Source organism: Thunnus thynnus, chromosome 22, assembly GCF_963924715.1.
Source record: "Thunnus thynnus chromosome 22, fThuThy2.1, whole genome shotgun sequence".
Taxonomy (NCBI): Eukaryota; Metazoa; Chordata; class Actinopteri; order Scombriformes; family Scombridae; genus Thunnus; species Thunnus thynnus.
This window is the reverse complement of record NC_089538.1, coordinates 13,999,088-14,010,595: the sequence shown is the minus strand read 5'-3', so window position 1 is coordinate 14,010,595 and position 11,508 is coordinate 13,999,088. Positions and strand designations below refer to the sequence as shown.

At 41.9% G+C, this 11,508-nt stretch overlaps 1 protein-coding gene across 2 annotated transcripts in view; it reads right to left on the bottom strand.

Annotated features, from left to right (window-relative positions):
* The window catches only part of arap2 (ArfGAP with RhoGAP domain, ankyrin repeat and PH domain 2), a 138,755-nt gene extending 127,283 nt beyond the window's left edge, over nucleotides 1-11,472 (bottom strand). Inside the window, exons 1-8 of one of the 2 annotated variants that reach the window (XM_067579056.1) lie at nucleotides 11,039-11,472; nucleotides 9,413-9,458; nucleotides 7,229-8,124; nucleotides 6,158-6,240; nucleotides 3,118-3,194; nucleotides 2,729-2,793; nucleotides 1,198-1,566; nucleotides 99-168 (exon numbers count right to left, since the gene is read on the bottom strand). In XM_067579056.1, the coding sequence (XP_067435157.1) occupies nucleotides 99-168; nucleotides 1,198-1,566; nucleotides 2,729-2,793; nucleotides 3,118-3,194; nucleotides 6,158-6,240; nucleotides 7,229-8,040 (1,476 nt within the window). In that variant the 5' untranslated portion in view covers nucleotides 8,041-8,124; nucleotides 9,413-9,458; nucleotides 11,039-11,472. The remainder of the gene's footprint in view (nucleotides 1-98; nucleotides 169-1,197; nucleotides 1,567-2,728; nucleotides 2,794-3,117; nucleotides 3,195-6,157; nucleotides 6,241-7,228; nucleotides 8,125-9,412; nucleotides 9,459-11,038) is intronic. The other variant, XM_067579055.1, reaches the window with a different exon arrangement.
* Nucleotides 11,473-11,508: the final 36 nt, after the last annotated feature.

The window sequence follows — 11,508 nt, the reverse complement described above, 5'->3', positions numbered from 1 at the left end:
TGTCAGCTAGGGGGGGGGGGGGGTGTGAACATGTGCACGTGTTAGGTTTTTAGGCTTTAGCGGCCGTTCGTGTGTGTGTGTGTATATGTCACACTTACCTTGTCATTGTTGTAGTAAGCCAGACTCTTGCCGTCAAATCTCACCCACCTCCTTTGAAAAACACATTTTCTGCAAAGAAAGGTGAAAGGGTGAGGTGAAAATGTGTTTTTTTTTTTTTTTTTGCACTTCCAAATTCAATCCATCTGGCTCACTCGACCAAACTAAGCAAGTTATTGAGTGAAATAAGCCACGGTAAAAGAAAAGAAAATCCAAAACTGCCAAGATAGTAAGCCAGTAACTAAATATGCTCTGAACAGGTACTCATATTTCATCAAGAGTGCCATTGATTCATTAATGTCAAGAGTTGTATCAACAGCTGTCAATTAGCATAATCAAAACAAATGGCCACTTTCAGTTTGAATATTCAACAGCCCAGGGGCAGCTTGCCAAACCTATGCAAATCAGGTGTTGAAGGAGAATATAAAAAGGAAGTAAATGATTGATAGTTCTGCCTTTGAGCAACAGTAAAACACGCAGCACCGAGAGACGGTGGAGAGAAAATGTGCTGTAGTTTTACCAGGAAAAGCCAAACTAAGTGGAAGTCGATTTATTGTGCATCTCAATACTGCGAGGCTATCTTCCTTTCCTTTCCTGTTAGATTGTGCTATGCATTATGAATAGATCTGCTTCAGGCTTCTGTATCCAATACCATTTATCAGTTTTAAATAATCATCAAAGATATAGAACATGTGGCGCAGCACAAGAGTGTCACAATCAAAATCAAAAGGGTCTGCCGGTAAACAGGAAACAGTGGCTCGTTGCAGTGTGGCTGGCGAGCAGTTTTGCCATTAGTCAGGCTGTGGTTTGTGGCATATTTTGTCATCTTGAGGTGAAAGGTTGATTAAAACAAAGATAACACTGAGTGAGAACAAACACTAACCTTAACAGGAAATGAATATGTATAACCAGCAATGCCAATGCAATGCAGAGCCGCAGTAAAACTGGCTGCCAAGAGCTCTACTGCAGAGGATTTCATGCAGATCCATGTATCATTACATCACATAAAGAATTTCTAATGTCTTATCATCTGAACTGAATCCAAAATGCAATCTAGTGCCTCTAATTGCATTTATCAGCTGGAGAAGTACTGTAACTTACCCTTGAGGCGACAGCTTGTCCAGCCAACCCACTTTGAGCACCTTGTGTTTTGGGGCTCCATAGAAGCATGCATAAGGGGAAATATCGGGCAGTGCATTTACGTTCGCTCCCCTCAGAGCGTCTGCAGGCTCTGAGTAGAGGTCACACTCCACCATGATCAAGGAGCCTCCCTGAGAGACGGAGCCAGAGGCCGCTGCGCCAACAGCAAGAGCATTGGGGGTTACCGCAAAACCTTGGTCAAAACTTGCTTGCGGCAAAATGCTGGCACACTCAACTACTGTTGAGTATTCATCTTTGTAGGAGTCTGGGATAGTTGGAGCAGGAGGAGACTCTTTTTCCTTTGAATCTCTCTGTTTGAGAATCTTTCTTCTATATGGGCACAGATGATATTATGTGTTAGGTGACAATATATCTATCTATTAATGTACAATTTATGAATTTAAAGCAACTATAATCGATATTTTTACAATAAAAATGTATGTTGTGAGAATTTGTTATGTGAGAGGCGTCACTCGTAGTGATGAATCCACACAGAATAACAACATGAAACTCGGTATGAAACAGCTAAAAGGCACAGTTAGCAGCTAGCTGGTGAACATAGTAGAGCATGTAGCAGCTAAGACAATGAATGAAGTGTTCAGATTAACTGGCCTTTTATTAAAAAAAAAAAAAAAAAAACATGCAAAATACAGTACAACTGTCATTATTGATTGCACAATTTAGATTCTTATTTGTGGCCTTGAAGGAGTGGCACTTTCGAGAGTTAGATGAGAAGATACTCCTCTCATGTCTGTAAGCTAATTATGGAGCTAAAGCCAGCATGCTGTTAACCTAGCTTAGCCTAAAGACAACAACAACAACTTGTCATTTTTACATTTTTGTAGGTGGACAGATTAAACAAACAAGATATAACATGTTCATTAGTTAGCTTTAACTTTGGAGAGAGCCAGGCTAGCTGTTTCCCCCTGCTTCCTGTCTTAATATTAATGAGCTAATCACCTCATGGCTCTTTAGCTCCATAATTAGCATACAGACATGGGTGTGATATTTTTCTTCTTGTCAAGTTCTCATCAATAAACTGAAGAAGTAAATGTTGAGAACTTCCTTTAAGAAGGTCAACTGCTGTATATATCTGAGACAGGAAAAAATTATTTCTACTTCTCTCTCAAAAACTGCATCTATTCTGTGATGCATCTATATTTTTAAGATGTGGCCACACACTTGCAGTGGAATATTCAATACTGGTCAATTTTAAAACATCACACTGACTTGCAAAGATGCATTAAAGCAGATTAAAATCATTCTGTGCCTGGAGTGGTGGCTGCAACCAGTACTTTTCTGCTTTCAGGATTGCATTCACTTAACCATGTGCTCTACTATACCGTGATACAATCTTATCAGCTTCCCACATGTTACACTGAGACTTAACAACACAAACATTGTCGTGCTCAGTAGTTCACTTTCTGAATGTCTGAATTTCTATTTATACCTCGAGAGTGTGGGACAGCGGTATTATATCAGCATACTTTACCTCTGTTTTTTCTGTTTTATCTTGTCTTTAAAACCCTTCTGTAACACTTCTTTACCGCCTTGGTCCTATAGAACACAGAAGAGATTAGCATCAGAAGAAAAGAACATGTCCATATTTCAGTCAGACATTGTTATCTTGTCGGTGCACTAAGCTATGTTAACTTTAGTGGCTAGGTGACATTTCTATTAACCTCAGGGGGCAAACTGAAACAAGCACATTTTCCACTCTGCTATGTGTCCATGGTGACAACATTAACACAGAGAGGGAAGTTTGGTGTACTGACTGTGGCTGCAACACCGGTGATAGTGTTAAAGATCTGAGAAATGTCTGTTCCTCTTTGGTAAGCTGCTACTCACTGTCCACTAGCGGGAGTGTATATGCTGTCTTACCGGAACACTTTCTGGTCTGTTGTACAGGAACGTTTCTCCATAGGGAGCAATAGGTGTCAAGGTTCTTTGAAGTGGAGCTAAAAGGACACAGAGACAACACAATAGTGGTTTTGTCACGGCATTGAAAGTTGCAAAATACAGTGTGAAGGCCCTAAACGTGGTGAATGAAAGTAAAGAGCTTAACAGGATTGTTCCAGTTAAACTTTAAATCACTCAGATGTTATAGTGCTCTTTGATTAAACCAACTCATTGATCTGAATAAATGTGCCAACCCTTGATCCAAGCGAGCAGTAAACCAATTAAATTTTGTTTTAGCATGCCTATCTCTCTGCCTCTGCCTCTTCCCCTGCCCAACTGGGAGTATGATCCTCCGCAGTCTGTCTCAAACAGCCTGAGTCTCTGCCAAGGCCATTTCTCTGTCTTTGCTCTTACAGGGGCCGCGGTCTGTGGTCGGTGGAAGCAAGGAAGAAGAAGAGAGGAGAGATGCTGGCCAGACACTATTAGTCTGGAGACCCGAGGCCACCCCGCGTGGGCCACTGCCTGTCACTGTGAAAAATGACACCACCCTCTCCTGAGGATTGTGAGGGCCAGAAGACGCCGCCACGGGCTAGACACACACACATAGACACTGACGAGAAACAGAAACGCACTTAGAAAGTGGCGTCCAAAGATCGAAACACCCTCAGACACATAAAGATGCCTTGAGACAAACACAGACATAAAAGGATGGACAGTCAAATATGCACACAAAGACATAGACACACACACACACACACACACTAGTGCCCATACAGACGTGAATGTACTCCTTTTTAAAGCTTTACAGGCTCCAACTCACACATCCACACAATACAGACCATTACAGAGGGGAGCAAAGGGCGTGTACTGAGCTTGGTAAGCTTTATGAAGGGGTCAGTTTACTTCATGATAGAATCCACTCCAACACAGCAGACCTCTCTACGGACAGGCTTGGTGGGCAGATAGCAACCATCAATCATCATCTATCAGCCGACCTTCAGGCCACTCGCGATTCTCTTCGAGGGCCGCTGGACGCTACTGTACTCAATTCCTGTCTGATTCCTTTTATTGTTCCCTCGCTGGCCGGGTCTCCAGATTCTGCTTTTGTCGACCAAGCTGCTTTCTTTATCTGCTCCTGACCAGACTCTCTCAAGTCGCAGTCTTGGAAGCCATCAGCTCGGGGTTAGTGAGGAGATTGATTTTGTTCTGAATGAAGCCTCCCCTCTTTTAAGTCAGGGAGTTACAGGTCAGTTTGTTTATTATTGCTTGTCTGTGTCACTCCGACACTGAGCATAGAGGAAGGAAAGAAAACAGCCACCATGTGAATTCAAATTAGTCACCAAACAATTTAGCATTTTAGTCACTAGTTTCCTGAATTCACCAGTGAATTGCTCAAGAATAATACATGAAAATATGCCAACTGAGCCATCATCTGATGAAGACTGTGAGATATTGTTATAAGCTCTAGAAAGTCTCTTTAAGGTGACCTTGACTTCAAATTTATTTTTTTGTACAAGACAACATCCCCACACAGCCAATACGTTTGTATACATTTCAAAATTTGAGCAAATACTAATATAAAAAGTACTTTAAAGTAAAATCTCCATCAGCCTCAGCTGTACTTTGTGTTGACTGCTGATAAGCAAATGTTAGACTCAAAATAAAATAAATAACTGCTTGATTAATCGACTGTGAAAACATTACTAATCGTTTAATCTATGAAATGATTTTTTTTTTACTTCACTTCACGTTTTCATATTGTTTGTTTTGTCTGACCAACAGTCCAAAACCCAAAAGTTTTTGCACTGATATAAAAGAGAGAAAAGCTGCAAATTCTTGCATTAAAGAAGCTGAAATACTAAAATACTTGAGTGTCAATAAAATCCTACACTATTCTGATGTACAGGTGATCAAAAATTCAAATTAATTTTGGTGTGTTTCAGTTTGCTTCTTTGCCTTAAAAGCCTGCAAAAGAAGGCTTTCAAGCCTCCAAGCCAGCCTCCAATAACAAGTTTCAACTGGATGAAAGTCATTCTGTGAAACTACACTGCACATTTTTTAAGTTTTGGATCTTATCTCGGAACAAACTCTTCAAATATGCTCGGGTAAAATGATATGTCAAATAATTCCTTGCTAGACCTTGCTGTGAAGGGAGATTTAGCTTGCTAGTCAAGCTCCCTGTTCCCTGCTCTGGGACCATCTTGGCTCCCTCTCTTTGTCCGTCTCTCAGCCTGTTTTGCATCCATGTCCTCTTCCTTCCTCCCAACCCACTTCACTGTCTAGCCTTCCTCCCTTCTTCTCTCTAGTCCTTGTCTTGTTCCATACAGAGAGAAAGTTGGAAAAACAAGGCCTGCCAAGAGACTGCTTCAGTAAAGGTACACGGAACAAGGAAGGAAGGGGAAGCCAAAAAAGGAACGTGAGGGGAGTTCAAGTGTAGAAATCTGTTGATACACTGACTGTTGATGACAATGAGAGGGAACGCCACAATGTGGTCAGATGGTTCCAACAAGACTGACATGTTCACAGATGCTTCAACACAAATTCATGCACACTGTCGTCACAGACAAGCGCCATGTATTCCTAGGAGAACACGTCTACCTCAGCACTGAAAGCAGCTCACGTACTGTCTTGTCAAATGGGACGCAAGGGTCGACTGCGTCCAATAAATACAGGCAGGGAAGAAGATAAAAATTCAAAACATATTTGTACTGGTTGTACTACAAGCCTGTGTGTTGTTAGCAAAGTTAAACAACTTCTAAAAAACTTCTAAAAAGGCCAGCGACAGGAATACACACTAGGGTCTCGCTGAGGGACAAGATGTGAGAGAGCATATTCCCTGTGAGATGTACGCTCGAATCGGGGGCGATGCCATTTCCCACGACACCCCCCGCCCCACCCACACAATACCATCATCTCCTCTCCCTACTTTCATCCGGGCAAACAACAGGCACCGCTGACTCTACTGCCAAATGAAATATTCATGGCAGAGATGAAGCGGATGCAGCTGAAAGACTGTGTGTACCTTTCTGTATGCCGTTTGCACCGGTGGGACCTTCGAAGCCGGTTAGGTGTTCAGGGCTGGTTGTTTGCGCTGGTGTTGCGCTCCTGAGGAGGATGAAAAATCAATGGATTAGAACCACCAATGCAGCACGTGGGAAAACTACAGTAGGTAGCACCATGTAAACATAAAGGCCTTCAGAATAGAGATGTGGAACTCTGAAAGTTAGTTTCACAGTTCATAAGTTCAAAACTATATAGTATGAGGGTTGTTACTGTATGTGGGATGCGAAGTTGAATATGAAATGAAAGGCCACGAGTTCTCTATCACTGTAAATTTGAAAGCAAAGAGAGAAAGTCTTGTTTTCCTGTTCATTCATACACTGCAGCGTTCAAATCTAGCCTATAAGTCACACTTTATGCTTAAACTTAAAAAGTTAGATTAGAACATACTACTCTCGCTAGCAGCTAGCTCTGTCCAAAGGTAACAAAATCCTATTCCTTTCGAAGGAATGGTTAGAAATTTTGGGAAATATGCGTATTCGCTTTCTTGCTGAGAGTTAGATGAGAAGATTGATGCCACTCTAATGTCTCTATGGTAAATATCAAGCTACAACTAGAAGACAATTAGCTTAGCTTAGCACAAAGAGTGGACGCAGGGGGAAACAGCTAGCTTGACTGAGTCTGTAACTAACAAAACCTGCCTTGTTTTCGAGGTTTTACTAGGGGTTATGTGCCAGTCTGTTTTTTTGGCCAGAACCAGTAACTTCCTGGAGACTGGCCAAGAAGTAGTTTGCCTCATAGCTCCGTGTAAATCAGCAAATTGCTGTTTAAACACAATAGCACTTGTATGGATTAAACAAAGGAGATAACATGTTAATTATTGAGCTTTAGAGGTGCTGGTAGGTGGACTTTGTTACCTACAGACCAAGCCAAGCAATCTTTGTGCTAAGCTAAGCTAACCATCTCTCAGCTGTAGTTTCATATCTACTGTACAGACATCATAGAGGTATCAGTCTTCTTGTCTAACTCTTGGCTGGAAAGCAAATAAACGTATTTCTCACATTTTCTATTGATTTAACTTTCACCGTCGTACCTGTCCTGCAGTGGTGGCATGGTCTGATTTGGGATCTCAGGGACAGGCCGGTGCCTCAGCCGGTAGGAGCGAGTGAGCCGTGGACCTTTAGCAACCTTAAAACTCGTATGCATCTCATAGATGGAGTTTTCTACCATCTCGCATTGAAAACCTCCTTGGTCTTCGCTAAGGGTTGGGTGGAGGACAGAGTCAGTGCTAGACAGCGAGGGCTCTTCTGAGGAAACCTCCCAGTCTGAGGGGATTTCAGAAATGGAGATGGACTCACTGCTGCTGCTGCTACTGGAGGAGAACATGGAGGCAGGGACGCTGGTATGTTGAGACGTGGACTTTTGGATGTTCTGGGGATTACGTGGGGCTGGTAGAGGTGGGCGGACATTTCTCTTTGGGATGTCCTCAAATTCTGATCCCAGTCCTGCTCCTGGAGGCAAACTCTGACTTCCCTCCAAATCATACTCGCTCTTCTCATTTGACTGAGGGTGCTGACATGAAGTCCCCCTCTTTTTATCTGGCAGGAAAATATGTCTTGGGTGTAGCACGGGTTTCCTCTGGCCCCTGCCGTTCTCTAGCCCTCCCTCTTCATCTTCCTCTCCTCCGCTCTGCTGCGTCACACGTAGCGCTTCCAAACTGCGGAGGATGCGTCTACGATGGCCTGTTGGAAACACTCTGAGCTCCAGGAGGCGCTCATCTGTGAGGTCTTTGCAGTCTTCCAGAACATGGTAGCCTCTCTGCTGGAAATATGGGGTGTACTGGGACAGGCGGAGGGTGCATAGCCAGTCCTTGATCTCCTGGCTGGGCTCTGGAGGCTCCAACATGATTCTCTAGTCTCACATCTGCCACGTCAGGAAGAAGCTGATGAATGTAAGGAACTTCAGAGGATGTAGTGGTCCAGCTTTGAACTGTAGACACAGAAACAGAGAGGATTATTTGAACAGCTGAAAAAATCCATTGAGGCAAAGCAATAATTTGAAATATCTGTTTTTCCTACAAATTAAAATTATCCAAAGTGGATATTAATTTTGTGTTGGAGGGAAGTTCTGCAGGTAATGAATTTAAGGGTTGAGTATTTACTTTAAATATTACTTTGATGGCTTTATTCAACGTTGGCTGTGAAAACATGACCTCATTAAAGGAATAATTCAACATTATGGGAAATTCATTATTTATTATTAATTATAAATTATTATAAATAATTTCCTTTCTTGCCAAGAGTAGATGACAAGATCAATACCACTCTAATGTCTGTCCGTTAAAAAGTTAAGCTTCAGCCTAAAGATTGTTAGCTTAGCTTAGCATAAAGACAGGAAGCAGGAAATTCACAGAACAGCATTTCTAACTAAAGCTTACAGATGAATATGGTATACCTAATTTGTTTAATGAAAAACAAAGTGTAAAAATACCACGCTTTGAGCGCTGACTCCAGGAAGTCGCACATAATTCTCCGTTAAACCACAACCAAAAACACTTTGGTTTTTGTACGGATTAAACAAACCACACATAACGTGTTAATTAGTGAAACTTTAGTGGTGCTAGTATGTGAATTTTAAGTTAAGCTAACAACTCCTGGCTGTACCTTCATATTTACCATACACACACGAGAGTAAAATCAATCTTCTCATTGAACTCTTAACAAGAAATCAAATAAGAGAATTTCCTAAAATGTGAAATTATTCCTTTAACCTTACTCTTAAAAAAAAAGATGTGTGTCTGCACTACAATCAACAAGTTAAAAAACATGCCAGCCAACATACCCAGACTAAAATTTGCAACACTCCTGGATGAAACAGCAGGAAATAGCTATGAGGAAATAGTATACCACCATCATACAGTGGCTCTATGGTCAGGTTTTGGTTACTTTCCTTCATATCTGACATTTGAATCAAATAACACAACAAGTGAATCCCAACAGAAAGGCACATAATTGATGTGCAAACTGACATCTTTGTTCAAACCCCATTTTCTTCTTTTTTTTTGCAGCACTTACCCGCAGCACAGTTTTAAAATCCAACCTTTACATCGCAGCTCACTGCCTGACAACATACAATAAGCAACGTTCTGTAAGTCTGTTTCCTGATGCTTTCACACCATCTTTTTTACAGCAGTGATGAATTGTCTTGCAGAATTGTGCTCTCGCTTTCTTTCTATCTATCTACCCCTCACTCATACACCAACAGGAAAATACATTACCATCAACATCTTGTCATGTCCACTTCTCCTCTTTTGAGTTACAAACCTACAGCACATAGGGGACATGAAGTGTTACTTCTGCTTTCAAGTAAACACGGTCTTGCAGCATGTGCTTGTGTATATATTTGATTGCTTTACCACAGTATTCAAGTAGCTCACAGAATAAACAAGAACAGCATCTCTTCTGCTCTGAAATATTGTTGCTCAAAAATTGTTTTGCAAAAAGGAGCCGTATCCATGCACAAAATCATCACTGGGCTCATAAGTGTTCAGAGACTTTTTAAATCTTGTGAGAACACACATTACAACTGTTATATTGCATTGCTTTTTTTAGCACTGAGCATGCAGGGACAAAATGTCAGTATTAAGTCCTCATAATAAATGTCTATAGAGTCTATCAGACCAGCCCAGCTGTGTGTTGCAGCCTTAACATGCACGGACCTGTATTGGCTCAAAGCCAGCACAGGCACACGCCAGTGCTTGCTGGCACATTTGACCTGGCCTGCTCCACATCTCAGCCTTTTAGCGTTTATACACCCACTCAAACAAACTGCACACAAAACACAAAACGGAACGCACACATTCAGCAAACATTATTAAGGGCTGGATATAGGAATTACGATCCACAGCTACTGCCCGCTGTCAAAGCCCATAGAGTATCTAGATCAATAGCAGAGAGCAAAAAGAGAACTTCACAAGATAAACAGCAACACACAGACGTGAGAATATATATATATGGAACACTTTGTCTGCAGACATGCAGATACAAATACACTACTCACCGGCATACAATTGGACAACAACTGATCAAAGCACTCAAGTTATTGTATCCTCATTTCTATTATGTCTATATTAGAGTGCGGCTGTAAGCACAGAAGAGGTGTTTGTGTCTGCGTTACACCCAGCCAAGTGGCCTTCTACAACACCACAGGTATGGTTAAACAGTGCAAGGAGTGAGTCACAGCATGCACGCCCATGCACGCATGCACAACAACACACACACACCTAACCTCATACTTCTGCTCATCACACTCAGCCAGGCAACTTTGTACAAAGTCCAATTTGTGTCCCCCTTCCTGGTTTGAAGGGGGAAAAAAAAACACCTGTGCATGTATGAGCAATTGAAATACCACTCAACAGTGGGTTCAACTTCAAAATTGTTGGTTGGTTGGTTGGTTGGAGTTGTGAGGATTCCTCTCACATATTTAATGAAGAATGTCACTTAGAAGTGGAGATAATAGAGATTTATAAAGTTATCACAAACCACATACTGTGCTGAGCTGATTGGTATCAGCTAACACATGTGTGGAGATGTGCTCATATGTGTTTTTACACTCACAGGGGGAAAAAAAAGTATTACACAACTATGAATGTAATGTAATAGAAGCCACTTACAAGTCTGAGTGACGCAGCTTCCTTCACCTTCTTGTAATACTTATTTTAACACGCCTAAATTACTGATAAATGATAGAAATCACTACTAAAATCACCTGTAAACAGTCCTAAATTTGACGCGTGACAAAGTAACCAGTTTGTTTCAGTCTCGTGCCCACTTTACGCGGCTTTTGATAAATAAATGACGTAACACGCTAACGTGCGTGCGAGCTGGAGGTTAGCAGAGCTTACCTTCAGGTTAAGGACAGTAGCAGACCTCAGGCATCATCCGCACACCTCTGCCGGGTCCAGTTTCTGTCATATTTTGCCGCTCACAGTCTCCGCTGGCTGTTTCACATTCTCAACTGGTCTGTTTCCGTTCCCTGTCTGTTCAAGCGCTGAGAGTAACTCCACGCCCATTTCAGCACAGAGCCAGGAGTGAAGTGTGTGTGCTTCACTACATGCTAAACACTCCAGATTGTAAAAATATTAATGTTCTGATGGATCTTGTTGCAAGTTACCAATAACACTCAGCAGGTCTTTGACCTCACAATGCCTGTTCCCAGAGTTTAAAAAGAAAGAAAAACGAAGTGTGCTTGTGTTTGCAGATGTGCACTTGTGATGTGTTTTCTGGGAACACTTACATGTCCCAGCTTGATCTAGAGGTTCCAGGCTACATATTCAGCTCAGGCAGGAATGCAGCAGACTGCCTGGCACACTTA